We start from the raw sequence: 16494 nt of genomic DNA, 5'->3' as shown, positions 1-16494 counted from the left end.
TCTCATGGGGCCCCCTACTGCCCCCCGGCCCTCGGGCAGTGCCCGAGTGGCTAAATGGTCAGTCCGCCCCAGGTTCACAGAGTGTTCACGGAGGAGTGTATATAAAAAGTTCACACAGTGTTTCACTATCACAAGTGGTTTCACGTTTTTGTGCTTCTTTCTGCACAAAAATAATTTGAAACTTATGGCTTTTGATTTAATTAATTTATGAATTTATTATTGTTCATTATTTATTGAGGATAATACGCTATTTCGTTTTTCTTTGTTTGGAGGTACACGGCAATTATTGGAATCACACGGTGAATTTATATCAGAAATTGGAAGAAAAATTCTTTGGACTTTGTTTTTTGGGGATTTTGTGTTGTTTTTTTTTTCATTCATTTCACAGACACTGGAAAAGGTTTATATAATTATTTTGGACTTTCAAGGGTGAAAGTGGGACTTTTTAAGTGTCATTTACACAGGGAGTTTATTTTGTTTTGTAATATTTTAGTGTGTATAATTATAGGATACCGATTTAATATTCACAGAAAGTACACACTATAGAGGGATGTGCTTTGTTCATATTTCATGTCTGAGGTTTACAACCACTTTAACCACTTCAAGTCCAGACACTTTCCCCCCCTTCCAGTCCGGACACTTTCCCCCCTTCCGGTCCGGACACTTTCCCCCCCCTTCCGGTCCGGACACTTTCCCCCCTTCCGGTCCGGACACTTTCCCCCCCTTCCGGTCCGGACGCTTTCCCCCCTTCCAGTCCATACGCTTCCACCCGTTCCAGTCTGGACGCTTTCCCCCCCTTCCAGTCCGGACACTTTCCCCATCTTCCAGTCCAGACACTTTCACCCCTCTTCCAGTCCGGACACTTTCCCCCCCTTCAAGTCCGGACACTTTCACCCCCCCTTCAAGTCCGGACACTTTCACCCCCCCTTCCAGTCCGGACACTTTCACCCCCCTCCCAGTCCGGACACTTTCCCCCCCCTTCCAGTCCGGACACTTTCCCCCCTTCCAGTCCGGACACTTTCACCCCCTTCCAGTCCGGACACTTTCACCCCCATTCCAGTCCAGACACTTTCACCCCCCTTCAAGTCCGGACACTTTCCCCCCCTTCCAGTCCGGACACTTTCACCCCCTTCCAGTCCGGACACTTTCACCCCCTTCCAGTCCGGACACTTTCCCCCCTTCCAGTCCGGACATTTTCCCCCCTTCCAGTCCGACACTTTCACCCCCATTCCAGTCCAGACACTTTCACCCCCTTCCAGTTCGGACACTTTCACCCCCTTCCAGTCCGGACACTTTCCCCCCCTTCCAGTCCGGGCACTTTCCCCCCCTTCCAGTCCGGGCACTTTCCCCCCCTTCCAGTCCGGACACTTTCCCCCCCTTCCAGTCTGGACACTTTCCCCCCCTTCCAGTCCGGACACTTTCCCCCCCTTCCAGTCCGGACATTTTCACCCTCTTCCAGTCCAGGCCAATTTTCAGCTTTCAGCGCTATCACACTTTGAATGATAATTGCACGGTCATGCAACACTGTACCCATATGAATTTTTTAGCATTTTTTTGAGAAAGATAAAGCTTTATTTTGGTGGTATTTATTCACCGCTGGGATTTTTTTTTTTTATATGTAAATGAAAAAGTTCAAATGTTTTGAAAAAAGTGTTTTTGCAAATAAATAATATTTCATCATAAATCTTGACCAAGATTTATTCTGTTATCTTTTTAATAAAAAAAAATAATCCAAATTAGTTTATAACCAAAAATTTTAATTTTTAAACTTTTTTTTGTACATTTTTATTTTATTTTTTTATACTATTATTTATGTTTTTTACATTCTGTCACCCTAGCAGTATAGTGTCACCATGGTGACACTGTACTACTTGTGGGGAGTGATGAAGATTTTTTTTTTTTTTACACTGATTGCTTTTACACCCATAAAGGCTGTATAAGCAATCATTTCTCCTTCTCTCTGGCTGCATTCTTGCAGCCATGGAGAACTACTGTGTGACTGTGATTGGTCACAGCTTGTCACATGGTACAAGGCTGTTGTGAATGGCCCTGTACCATGTGATCTCTGAGATCATTCACAGATTTCACACGTAGTAAGCAAAGATGTCAGAAGTGACATCTTGCTTACTACTCTGCATGTGATCGCTGATTGGCCAGTGGAACACTGATCGGTGTTCCACTGTGTCCGGAGGTGCTGTGCGCTCCCAGGGAGCGCGCACAAGCAGGGGGCGGGGAGGCCGTTTATAAACGGCCACCGACGCTGCACTGCCACCGTCCGGCCGTTTATATACAATGGCCAGATGAGAGGTGGTTAAATTTAACTTGATCCTGTCTTCAACCAACCAGCTCTCACACCTCTTCCAGATCAGTCTTTACATTTCTGCTGTGGGCCTGCTTATTTAGCAATATTTGTTTTTAGAATAAACAACACTTTCTTTTGGTGAAATTGTCTTGTAAAAAATTATTTTTTATTTTTTATGCAATCCATAGACAAAGATGTAGAAAAACACAATTTTTTCTATATTTATCAGTTTTTTTTAATGTTGTTAAAAATATAAATCAGCTGCCATTATGACAGCTAGGAATTGGAAGTTCGAAATGTGGATCGGCAGTGGGGCAGGACAGGGCGTGCTCCACAGGCTTGAAGTTTTTTTTGGCCGTCAATAGCTAAGTCGAGTGTCAACAAATGGTTAATAAACTCAGCCAATAAAAACAAGAGAATTTTTTTCACTGTCCACCTTTACAGCCAATGATATCTCCGGGAATCCACCATGGAATTTGTAGCGCACCGGAGATCCCAATCAGGTTTTCTCTGTAAGTATTACAGATTCATCTAATACAATGTTTCTTGAATCTTCTCCATAAACTGGGTTTATCACCTGAAAATTAACAAATGTGTTACTTGTTAAATTATCTTGTATACAAAACACATTATACAGTCATGGCTTAAAATCTTGTAATTCCCCCCCCCCCTCAATTCTGTCAGATAACGCACCACTTCACCCAGAAAATTGCTGCAATGACAAATGTTTCGGCATTCTCATGTTTATTTCTTTGGTTTGTATTGGTATGACACAAAAAAAGTGGAGAAACAAAAAGCCAAATCTGACACATTCCACGCGAAACCCCAAAAATGGACCAGACAAATTATTGGCACCCTCCATGTAATATTTGGTCGCACACCCCTTGGAAATAAATAAGTGAAATCAATGGCTTTCTGGAACCATCAATGAGTTTCTTCCACCTCTCTACTGGAATTTCGGATCGCTCTTCTTCCTCCAACTGCTCCAGGTCTCTCAGACCGGAAGGGTTTCTTTTCCCAACTGCTGTTTTGAGATCTCTCCACAGGAGCTCTATGGGATGGAGATCTGGACTCATTGCTGGCCAGTTCAGTCCTCTCCAGCGTTTTGTTTGAAGCCATTTCTGGGGGCTTTTTGACGTGTGCTTTGGACCCATGACCTTTGATGGAGACCCACATTTCTGACACTGGGCCCTACATTGCACCCCAGAATTCTTTGGAAGTCTTCAGATTTCATAATGCCATGCACACGGTCCAGACATCCAGTGCCTGCAGCAGCAAAGTAACCCCAAAATTTTAGTAAGCCTCCACCATGTGTGACTGTAGGGACTGGATTCTTTTCTGTAAAGGCTTCATTGCTTTTTCTGAAAACAGTAGAATGATGGGCTTTACCAAAAAGCTGCCATTTTGTTTAGTCTGTCCACAGCACATTTTCCTAGAAGGATTATGGCTTAGTTTTGGCAAACTCCAATCTGGCTTCCAGTATGTTTCTTTGTCAGCAGTGGGGACCTCCTGGGTCTCCTACCATAGCGTCACTTTTCATTCAGATGATGACATATAGTGGGAGCGGACACAGTTGTACCCTGTGCCTGAAGATCAGCTTGAATTTGTCTGGAAGTTGATTGAGGTTCTTTGGCCACCATTCCAACAATCCTTTGTTGCAATCTTTAATCAATTTTTCTCTTTCATCCGCGTTCAGGGAGATTAGCTACAGTGCCATGGGCTGTAAACTTCTTAACAATGTTGCGCACAGTGGACACAGGAACATTAGGATCTCTGGAGATGGCTTTGTAACCTTGAGATTGTCCCTTTTTCACAATTTTTGCTCTCAAATCCTCAGACAATTCTTTGCTGCTCTTTCTCTTCTCCATGCTCCATGTGGCACACAGAGACACACAACAGAAAGGTGGAGGACATTTTTTGGCATTTTAACTGGTTGCCGGTGTGATTTCTACCTTGTCAGCTCCTGGTCATTGATACAGGGGAGTTTAATGACAAATTACAGGAGAATCACAAACTTGGAATGCAATTATTTCTTTCAATTTTGAGAAGGTGCCAACATTTTGTCCAGTCCATTTTTGGAATTTTTGATTGGAATGTGTCAGATTTGGCATTTTGTTTCTCCACTTATTTTGTGTCATACACAATACAAACAAATGTGCCTCGATTCAGAGATGCCCACCATCTTTTGTTTCTCAATACTATAATATTATTCACCTGCTGAAAGAATACATTAACAAGTCAGGCTCAATACGATCGCTCATAAACTAGCCTAAATCGAACCCTAATCTAATGTAGTGCTTGTCCAGAAGGAGCCGCTGAAGTTTGGGTCCTCTAATTTCAGATGACAATGACCCTTCTGGCAAAGCCACACCCTCCATCACACTAAGGTTAAAGAAGGAGCATTTATTTGGGGTAGACGCCCTTTACAGCAACAATAAAAAAAATTAATAGCAATTTCAATCAACAGGTAAAAAAGGTAAAACAGATTTTGCACAATACAACAATATAAAGAGAAGACCAAGTGTCTCTGAACCTGAACACTGAATCTAGGGAGGTCCTAACTAAAGGGGTAGTACTGGAAGCTAAAAGGTCCCTCAATCTCTTCAAATGTCTGTGGGTAAGATATATCGACGATATCCTCCTACTTTGGGAGGGAGATCAAATAGCTTTACAAATGTTTATAGATGAGTTGAATCGGAATAAACGGGGAATTTCATTATCCTTTCAAACAAGTTCAAATTCTATACAATTTTTGGATTTAGAAATTATGGTAAACAACCAAGTGTCCACCAGAACATTCTTTAAGTCCACTGATCGTAATTCTTTTTTTTTCGACTGATAGATGTCATCATAAGGCATGGTTAAAATCAGTACCCCAGAGCCAGTTCATCAGGTTGAGACGTAATTTCTCCAAATTGGAGGATTACATGGAGCAAGCGAAAACCCTTAAAAAACAATTTGTTGAAAAATGTTACGATGAACATCTAATGGAAGTGGAGATATCTAATATTAAACAGATCAGTAGAGAAAGTCTATTGGAGGATTGAATTAAACAAGAGGACTCTGATAAATTTAAATGGTCCTTTATTACCACATATTAGGCCCAATATGGGCAGGTACAAAACATCGTTAAAAAACCTTGGGGAGTTCTCCAAAACGATACGATTTTGGATCCATTTCTCCCAACTAGACCAGCTGTGGTATTTAGAGGACTAACTGCACTTCGTGCTAGAGTGCCACCAAATGTTGTTGATCCCCCTGAACGATTCAAATTTTTTATGATCTCAAAGGGTATCTCTGCCGACATAACATTTCATGCAGAAAATGTGATAATTTTACGTCTAGGTTACTTCCAAGCAGTGATCTATAAAATCACTTATCACATGTACTTCCAAAAATGTGGTACGGTATTTTTCGGCGTATAAGATGACTTTTTAACCCATGAAAATCTTCTGAAAAGTGAGAGGTCATCTTATACGCCGGTATACGGCAAGCCGGTGTCAGGGCGGCACTTTTTCGAGGGGGGCGGCACGGTGCCGCCCCCCCCTTCCAACAGAAGGGACACTAAGTACAGGGGCGGGCAGGGGGCTGCTGTTTCTTACCTGGCTCCAGTCCCATGACGATCCAGTCAAGGAAGCGCGGCTGCTCCTTCATTCAGTTCGGCCGCTCGATGTTCGTGCGGCCGCTCGGCTCCGCCTCCTCACCGGTGATTGGGCGCCAGAACTGTAGCTCAGGAAAGGCACACAGGCGGCCAATCACCGGCGAGTGAGGGAGCAGCCGGTAAGTGTGCAGCAGCACCATGCTGGAACACTATTGGCACTGTTACTCCCCCCCCACTGACACCAACGATGGGGCACTATTCCTCCTCCCCACTGACACCAATGATGGGGCACTATTCCTCCTCCCCACTGACACCAATGATGGGGCACTATTCCCCCCCCCCACTGACACCAATGATGGGGCATTATTCCACCCCCCACTGACACCAACGATGGGGCACTATTCCACCCCCCACTGACACCAATGATGGAACACTATTCCTTCCCCCACTGATACCAATGATGGGGTACTTTTCCCGCCACTGATACCAATGATGGGGCACTATTCCTGCCACTGATACCAATGATGGGGCGCAATTCCTGCCACTGATACCAATGATGGGGCGCTATTCCTCCCACTGACACCAATGATGGGGCGCAATTCCTGCCACTGTTTCCAATGATGGGGCGCTATTCCTCCCACTGACACCAATGATGGGGTGCTTTTCCTCCCACTGATACCAATGATGGGACGCTATTCCTCCCACTGACACCAATGATGGGGCACGATTCTTCACACTGACACCAATGATGGGGAACGATTCTTCCCACTGACACCAATGATGGGGCACTATTCCTCCCACTGACACCAATGATGGGGCGCTATTCCTCCCACTGATACCAATGATGGGGCACTATTCCTCCCACTGACACCAATGATGGGGCACTATTCCTCCCACTGATACCAATGATGGGACACTATTCCTCCCACTGACACCAATGACGGGGCACTATTCCTCCCACTGACACCAATGATGGGACGCTATTCCTCCCACTGACACCAATGATGGGGCACGATTCTTCCCACTGACACCAATGATGGGGCACTATTCCTCCCACTGACACCAATGATGGGACGCTATTCCTCCCACTGACACCAATGATGGGGCACAATTCCTCCCACTGATACCAATGATGGGGCACTATTCCTCCCACTGACACTAACGATGGGACACTATTCCTTACACACTGACACTAATGATGGGGCACCATCATTGGTGTCAGTGGGAGGAATAGTGTCCCATCATTGGTATCAGTGGGAGGAATTGTGCCCCATCATTGGTGTCAGTGGGAGGAATAGCCCCCCATCATTGGAATACCATACTGAAATATCATACTATATTGAAATCAAATCTGATGTTTTTTAATTTTTATTTGGTGTGCGTTGGAAGAGGGGTAGTCTTATACGGCGAGTATAGCCAAAACCCTGTATTTTAACAGGAAAAGTAGGGGGTCGTCTTATAATACGGTATATTTAATCATTTGTCCCTGTGGGAAACAATATGTAGGTAGAACCATTAGGTCCTTTTCAGTACGAGTGAACGAACACATTAACAACATCAAAAAAGGGATTATGAACATAGTGTTCCCAAACATTAGGCTCTCCATCACAATAAAGATATAAGGGGGGCTACATTTTTGTCGATAGATATGAAGCACCATGGTGTGGGGGTTCCTATAAAAGGGGAGTGTCTTGATTAGAGACATGTTCGATTTATGAACTTAACTCTTTTTTCCCCTATGGCATGAATTTTGAGTGGGACATTAATTATTTTATCAGTAATGCTTGAGATATTTAAATGCATATGAGCCATTTGTATATAGCCTGTATATTGAGTGATATCCATCCATAGAGGGTTTGAATTAAAACTTTTATTTGATGGTTTTAGACTATAATGATGTTTTGAATCCATTTACAATTTATTTAAGTTTATGTGAGGCGGTATATTAATTGATCAATCCCCGTGGAAGAGACATAATACATTATGCATGCCACATAAGACAAGTAATGACGGCAGCCATGTTGGAGTCCAATCCCCCTACTGAGGTTTTGGTGGAATTATATCTATTGTGCCATCCAGACCGAGGTTTGGTTTAGCCAAGCGGCGGCCATTTTAAATCCACATCAAGGTCTGTTGATCCGCAGACTGAGGCTTGGTGGAATTATATTTATTATAACATCAGACCGAGGTTTGGTTTAGCCAAGCAGTGGCCATTTTAAATCCATATCGAGGTCTGGGGACATGGCGGCCATTTTTAATTTCAATAATTAATCTAAGGGGGCTCATTCCTTTTCTGGATGGCTATAAAAAGCAGCGGTGACAGTCACACTTAGTTTCCACACTCCAGATGACATCATATGTGACGAAACGCGTCGGATGGAGCTTGTGCGCCTGACAACTACGCACTGCTTTCTAACACCAGGAAGTGTACCTGTTCCCAGACATAAGAATACTCTGCACACAGTGCTGATTTGCTCACCTGAATGTGAGTGCAATACTTTATGTTAATAAACGTGTTTTATGGTTTTATGCGATGGTCGCGCCTTTGTTTTTCTTTGCATGGCCATACTGAGAGGTCAATAATTAATCTAAGGGGGCTCATTCCCTCTCTGGATGGCTATAAAAAGCAGCGGTGACGGTCACACTTAGTTTTCACACCCCAGATGACATCATATGTGACGAAACGCATCGGTTAGAGCTTGTGCGCCTGACGTCTACGCACTGCTTTCTAACACCAGGAAGTGTACCTGTTCCCGGGACATGAGAATACTCTGCACACAGTGCTGGTTTGCCCACCTGAATGTGAGTGCAATACTTTATGTTAATAAACGTGTTTTATGCGATGGTCGCGCCTTCGTTTTTCTTTGCATGGCCATACTGAGAGGTATTATCGTGAGATTAAGAATGGAGAGGTATTGAAGATGATACTTCCATCCAGTACCATGATTTAACTTCTAATTCTGAGGGATTCGGTGGATATAGGCTCATGCATACGTTCTGGTAAGAGTCCTACCATTTTCTGGTGCTGGAGCATTAATCATATTGAAGACACGTGGTGATCTACTATACGGTTCATAACACTGGGACTGTGTGTTTCTTGTTACGACCATAACCTACCGCCAAAGAACAACCCAAAATAAAGTCTCCAGCTCTTGACAATCGCAGCGATACCATATATGTGGATGTTATTTGTTGTTTGTACCCGTAGTACAGCCCAGAAACCAGAGTGCGCATTTTGTTTTTGTCTTTTTTTTTTTTTTACCTAAAACACACTGACACTGACATTAACACTAACTGACACTGATACCATTTTTTTAAATCCTGACCTTTGACCCTGACCTTTGACCTTGACCCTGACCTAAACACTAACCCTGGCACTGAACTAGATCAAACCTTGATCTAGGTATTTTTCTTTATTTTTTATTTTATTTTTTTAATATTTATTTATCTTTTTTTTTTTTTTTTTTTACAAACTTTTTTTTCCCTCTCTCTGACAGGAGTTCGAGAGATGCAATGTATCTCTCTTCTCCATTCATAGAGAGAGAAAAAAAAACCAGGGGGCCGGGCTGCACAGTAACTGATCACTGTGATAGCCAATCAGAGGCTATCACAGCGATTATGTGACCCGGGACCAGGAGTCCCGGGTCCCGATCGTTAGAACGGGATCCGGTGCTCTCAGTGACTCCGCGGTCTCAGTGCTGGGAGCGTGGCGAGCGGCGCGCTCCCAACACAAAGACAGGTACGCAAATATGCGGCCCCACGGAAAAAAGCCCAGGTCCGTGAGGCCGCATATTTGTGTGACGTCGGCGGGAAGGGGTTAAGCATGTATTACAATATGTGTGAAGTAAGTATCCCTATTTATTGCAGAGTCTGCTTGAAAGGGTATATACCAGTGTGCAGAGGGTCCTTTCTCAGTTGTGACATTTGAGAGCAGCAATTTATTTATAATATTTGTATACAATTGATCTGGTTGTCTTGCCAGCAGCTATTTTTTCACTATTTGTGCAGCTTTTTTTGTAGTTTTTTTTTTTCTTCAAATGTCCCCCCTCTGGCCAGTGTACTATTACACATTGAGGTCAAACGTTCCTGTGTTGGAGCACTCAGGTTTAAATGGATCCCATTGGACAGGGTGAAAATACCTAAAATTGCATCACTATCCCTTTAAGAAGTGGGTAAGGAAGTTGTGGCCCAGTAGCCTCTCAGCTTTATGTAGTGTGTAATTAAAGTGATATTAAAAAAAAAAAAAGTCATACTTACCTGCATCCTCTTCTCGGTTCCTGGCACCTCCTTCCAGCCAAGTGCCCCTACAGCAAGCAGCTTGCTAGAGGGGCACCCAAGCAAGCTCGCTCCCAAGCCACTGTTCTGAATGTTCATTCACAAACAGGTGCGGCTCGGCCCTGCCCCCTCTCTCTCCTCATTGGCTCACTGGCTGTGATTGACAGCAGCGGAAACCAATGGCTCATCTAATGAGAAGAGAGTCCCTGGAGAGGCTCTAGTGCACATCGCTGGATCGAGTTGGGGCTCAAATAAGTACTAGGGGGGCTGGGGGAGCTGTTGCACACAGAAGGTTTTCTACCTTTATGCATAGAATGCTTGGAAGGTAAAAAATGTTGATCCTTTACAACCACTTTAAGCCTCCTTCTGGGCTCTAACATCCAGAACCGGTGGAGCTGGTGGCAACTTATGGCCCAGTAATGACCCTCTCTCATGGAATTAGTGACACCCCTTTCCTCCAGGCTGATGGATCAACACGTATCCCAATCTTCCTCTGACAACGTGGCAAATACTAACGACAGGCAGCGTGTCCAGTTCAGTGACCCTTATCAGTGGTCACCTATCACTTCCCATGTGGGACTTTCCAAGTCCAGGCCTCTCCTCCTTAAGCTGCTCTCTGTTCTCTTCCTGGGACTTGCAGTCCTTTCCAATGCAAGGTTTGATAAGGGCCGTCTCCTTAGGACTACATCCCCCATAGTTCTGGGTGGCTCCCAGCAGTATTTTCTACTAAGTTAGATGAATGAGTGGAGTAGAGGTGGACTTTGTAAAGGCGCAGTAACAGGTCTTTGAGAGCCAGAATTCTTGCTGTTTCTTAGGTGTTCAAATACTTCTGTTCAGCAGTGCGAGACAAATCCATTCTTTACAAATCATACAATGGGATTTCCTGAATTTTTTTTTTTAATTCTGTCTCTGGGAATGCACCTACAATGTGAATGTCAGACCCTCTATGATTTCTAAGTGGGAGAACTTGCAAAATTGCAGGGGGTTCAAATACTTCTGTTGCTCACTGTACATACAGACACACATTAGTTTTATATATATATATTATGTGGGAACTCGCTTCAGAGTGGTAGAGCTTCTTCAAAGCACACAGCAACTCACTTCTTTTTAAGAGCCTTTTTGCCCAATTTTATTTACAAGAAAGTTCAAATAACAAAAATGCTTCCCACACAGGGGTATCCACGATCAAAAAATTCAGCCTTCTGGCTCTTTCAGCTACACAGCTTTATATCGGTCTCCTACAGACTCCTTCCACAAGGTTGTTTTTGCACACAGCAAACCTTTAGCACACAGCTATTCTGGCTCCCACCTCTACTAGGTGTAGCCCACCTGACTCCACAGCAGAGACCTCCTGTCTGCCGGGGTGGAGCCCTCCTTACTCCGTTTTCCACGGTGGAGCCCTCCTGACTCCGTATGCCATGGTGGAGCCCTCCTGACTCCTATCTGCCAGGGTGGAGCCCTCCCAAAACAGGCTTTACAAACCAAAGAGGAAACTGATAAACCAGTTTCCTCTGCATTATGAGATCTGCCTGGAGCCCCTCAACCTGTATGGTTGAGAATCCTGGGTCTCCATGATTTCCACCGTGGCAGGATACCGTACTGCCACAATATATATACTGTATATAAACATCTCACCTTTGAACACATTCAGAATGTGAGATTTATCGATGGGCCATCGTAGGGAAGTGTGATCGACTTCCACAGTAAGTTCAGCACCGTCATCTGTATCTGCGTTTGGAGTTAGAGAAATGCTGCAATCACACGTGTAGCTTCCATTAATTGCTTTTGTCATCACCACTTCCATTTCCACCGGTAACGTTGTATCATACACAGCATCATCCAGCAGAGGATTTTCTGCAATAGTATCTCCACTTTGATGGCCAGCAGTAGCATTGTCCTCACCCAATGGACGGTCCACAGATACCCATGAGTGGATGAGACGGTTTTTAATGTCATTATGTCTTTTCAGGTATAAATTTATGAGAAGTTCTTTCTGTCTGAATCCAATTATCTGACAGGATAGAGTTGTCTTCTTCTTGTGGGGAATCCACGTCTCCCCATTGATTTTGGATACAATGGTTCTACCTGTACAACAATGAGGAGTATTATTAGTTTTAATATTTTAGCCCCCTCTAGTATGCTACTAGTGTAGTGTATTGTAGGTAAATTTATTGTGTATGCCTCATGGTAACTGTGTAAGTGTCAGGGCTCCCGGTATGACCAGAGATGTGTGAACTGACACAGGGAAACGCAGGCTCAAGTATGGTGTAACAATATAATTTATTAAAGGCTATACACAAATATAAAATGCACACTATACACAAAACCAAACCTCCAACTGATAACGGAATGTAAACAGACAAGAGCAGTCAGGGCTGGTGAGGTGGAGTGGTCAGGCAGGCCGGGTCAGGAACCATCGGGCAGACAAGACACAAAGGAGCAGGCAGAGCGTAGTCAGACGGGCCGGGTCAGGAACAATCAGGCAGACAAGGTACCAAAGGAGCAGGCTGGAGAGCGGTCAGGAATAGCCGGGGTCGGTGCAGGCAGAGTTCTATCAAGTCAGGAGTTAGGCAGAGGGATCAGGAAGGCAGACAACAGGATCAGGCACAGGGGCTCATGGGCACAATACACCAAGGCCCTGACTGCAGGCCTGGCCATTCCTTAAATACACCTCCTGCAATCAGCCTCAGGTGATGGCTTGATTGCAGGAGTGAGCTTCTGGCTGCTGAGAGCACCCGCTGGCCAGCCCTGGTACTGCAGCCCACAAGGCAGGTGAGTCCCACCACCATTGGCGAGCCCATTCCTGACAGTAAGTTTGTGATTAAGGTTGAATTACTGCAGATTAAGCTGGATGGCTTAACAGATTGGGACTCTGGCTCTGGAGGACCATAGAACCTTCCAGAAGCCAGTAGGTGGAAAGGGGACCTAATCTGAACATAGCTCCCAACTTTTTGAGATGGGAATGAGGGACACCTATTAACAAATATATGTAGGCATAGGACACGCACCCCTGCCATGCCCCCTTAAAGGAGATTTATACAAAAAGAAATTAGTTAAACCCAAAAATGCTTTTTTTTTATTCACTACTTTTCCTTTATATTGGCTTTAGAAGTTTACAAATGCAACAATTTTAGAAATTGGATGAAATGTTTAGCACTGGAAAACACTTTTTGAAATTTAAATAGGGCATCTTATATATAACTGTACAGATCAGACTAAAATCAGTGACAAATGAGGAGGAAGGAGGTACTTTGTTGCAAATGAGGGACAGTCGACTCAAACATGGGCCGTTCATGTGTTCAGCCCGCCGCGCTCCACAATACACTGTGCCCTGACAGTGCATTATGATTGGCCAAAGCATTGGCCAATTAACCTGGGGTCTATCACAGGGCACGATGATGTCACAAGGGGACGGGGTGATCACGCCCCCTTGTGATTCCATCACCCTATTAAGAACTGTCATTGCTGAGCAGCTGTCGGTGACTGGGAGCTGGCATCAAGGGAGGAGCAGATTTTCTTTTACTTTTTCGGGTAGTGGTGGTGGCGGGCATCATGAATGAGGTTGAATGTACTTCGGAGGATATTTTTTTTTAGTTTTGTTTTTTTACTACACTTTTTTTGGTGAATAGGTAGCAATACCATGAACGCCATACTCATTTACATGGACGGCAGGGATCTGGGGGGGCTTCCAGATTCCAATAAGCCCCCGCCCGCAGACCCCCACAACCAACGGCCATGGTTGTGGGGAAGAGGCCCTTGTCCCCATCAACATGGGGACAAGGTGTTTTGGGGGGGAACCTCACCTGCCCCAAAACACCCCACCCATGTTGAGGGCATGTGGCCTGTTATGTTTCAGGAGGGGGCACTCGTTCGTCTCCCCCCTTTCCTGATCTGCCGGCTGCATGCTCGGTTAAGGGTCTGGTATGAATTTTGGGAGAGGACCACCACGCCATTATAAAAAAAAATTTCGGTGTGGGGGGGTTCCCACTCAAAATCCATACCAGACCCCAACAGCTTGGTATGGACAGGAGGGGGGACCCTATGCCGTTTTTTTTTTTTTTTTAAATGTAAATTTTTTTTTCTTTTTACATTCAGCTGTCAACCCCACTGACAGCTGAAACATGAATGAATGTTTCACTACTAAAATACCGCGTGACTTCATCATAGAACTCCTGCTGGATTGGAGTCACTGAGCCGTATCTTACCACATACTCAGATACATCTCAGTAAATTGTCCCTGTTAGAAGTTCAAGGTTGAACGTTCGGTAGGTTCGAATGGTCGACCACGAACTGAACAGTGGGGTGTTCAGCCCATCACTGCTAAGAACAGGTCACAGACTTTCTGTTCACTTATCACAGCAAGTAGTTTTAGGAGTGAGTCAAGTCCCTTTCGCTGTAGTAGTAGTAGCAGGGCTGAGCTCCCCAGGTATAAGCCAGTCACAGCAGACTGCAGCACTCTAGAAGTGAGCAAAGTCATTTGCAGTAGCATCAATGGGACAGTTCTTCAGAACACTAGCCCAGTGTTCCCTTTGCACATGCTGACTATCCTGCACAGAGGGGCAGCAACACACACAGAGTCCCCAAGATCTCTCAGAGCCCGTACTCACAAGTCCAAAGACAGAATGGTTGCTCCCTCCAGTCTTCCAAATGACTCTCTCTAGTGATAGCAGACAGATCTTTGCCAGACAGAGCGGATATAGTGAATGCGGGGTCCGGGGAGAGCGGATATAGTGAATGCGGGGTCCGGGGAGAGCGGATATAGTGAATGCGGGGTCCGGGGAGAGCGGATATAGTGAATGCGGGGTCCGGGGAGACCGGATATAGTGAACGCGGGGTCCGGGGAGAGCGGATATAGTGAACGCGGGGTCCGGGGAGAGCGGATATAGTGAACGCGGGGTCCGGGGAGAGCGGATATAGTGAACGCGGGGTCCGGGGAGAGCGGATATAGTGAACGCGGGGTCCGGGGAGAGCGGATATAGTGAACGCGGGGTCCGGGGAGAGCGGATATAGTGAACGCGGGGTCCGGGGAGAGTGGATATAGTGAATGCTGGGGTCCGGGGAGAGCGGATATAGTGAATGCTGGGGTCCGGGGAGAGCGGATATAGTGAATGCTGGGGTCCGGGAAGAGAGGATATAGTGAATGCTGGGGTCCGGGGAGAGCTGATATAGTGAATGCTGGGGTCCGGGGAGAGCGGATATAGTGAATGCGGGGTCCGGGGAGAGCGGATATAGTGAATGCGGGGTCCGGGGAGAGCGGATAGAGTGAATGCGGTGTCCGGGGAGAGCGGATATAGTGAATATGGGGTCCGGGGAGAGCGGATATAGTGAATGCGGTGTCCGGGGAGAGCAGATATAGTGAATGCGGGGTCCTGGGAGAGCGGATATAGTGAATGCGGGGTCCGAGGAGAGCGAATATAGTGAATGCGGGGTCCGGGGAGAGCAGATATAGTGAATGCAGGGTCCGGGGGAGAGCGGATATATTGAATGCGGGGTCTGGGGTTTAGTAACACTTTAATACTTTGCGGTCAATAGCAAATCTCTCACCTCGATCACTGCAGGACCTTCACTCAGAGCAAGCAGTTTTGCAGCTTCTGTTTAGACTTCTCCCCCTGTCAGAGTTGCTTCATACTGCACCCAACAGGAAGCCCGCTGGATGAATATGGAGGAAAGGACAATGCACTCTGTGTACCCATTGGTTGAGGAAGCAGCAGCACCACCCCCTGCTGCCTTCTCAGCCAATGGGTAGCTGAAGCTCATCATAAGAGCCTCCCTCCCTCCTTTTGATCTGGTATCCAGTGTCCCATCTGTCAGCAATGTGGAGGAGACAGGTGGTTTTCCCATGACAGTGCGTCTCCTGCAGCTGATAGGCAATACTAACCTAGCTGCTGTGGCATTGATTGATGCTCTGTGGGGGGGAATTCAGACCCCCCTGACCCTCCCCCTTATCTACGCCCCAGGTTTGTATTGTTATTACAATGCTGATAGTTTAAAATGAAAGTGTATGCTATGACTGGGGATCATCTTTAAGTGTAAAACACATTTTCAGTATGTAAAGTGTATCTGCTACTTACCTACTTCTGTACTGTACACATTCAGAGTTCTGCATTTAAAGATGGGCCGCTTTAGGGTAATGTATTCCACTTCTACAGCAAGTATCGCGCCGTTATCTTTAACACTCGGGGTGATAGTAATGGAGCAGAGACACTCGTACGTTCCAAGACAGGATTTTGTTATCTCAACTTCTATTTTCACCGGTAGTAATGTACGGCGCTCAGCACCTTCTTCTAGCATAGGCAGGACAACGGAATTATTTTCA

General features: G+C 45.5%; 1 protein-coding gene across 1 annotated transcript; it reads right to left on the bottom strand.

The window, feature by feature from the left end:
- Positions 1-2446: 2446 nt before the first annotated feature.
- On the bottom strand, positions 2447-16488 carry LOC149428582 (uncharacterized). Its single transcript, XM_089667230.1, has 3 exons — positions 16250-16488; positions 11814-12263; positions 2447-2879 (listed from the first exon to the last, which is right to left on the bottom strand). The coding sequence occupies exons 1-3, from the start codon at positions 16467-16469 to the stop codon at positions 2830-2832; spliced, it is 720 nt and encodes a 239-aa protein (XP_089523356.1). The 5' UTR covers positions 16470-16488; the 3' UTR covers positions 2447-2829.
- Positions 16489-16494: the final 6 nt, after the last annotated feature.

Source organism: Staurois parvus, unplaced genomic scaffold, assembly GCF_062004578.1.
Source record: "Staurois parvus isolate SC_StPar_1 unplaced genomic scaffold, SC_StPar_1.0 ptg003116l, whole genome shotgun sequence".
Taxonomy (NCBI): Eukaryota; Metazoa; Chordata; class Amphibia; order Anura; family Ranidae; genus Staurois; species Staurois parvus.
Note: the sequence above shows the minus strand (reverse complement) of the source record. Positions and strands in the feature narration are given on the sequence as shown.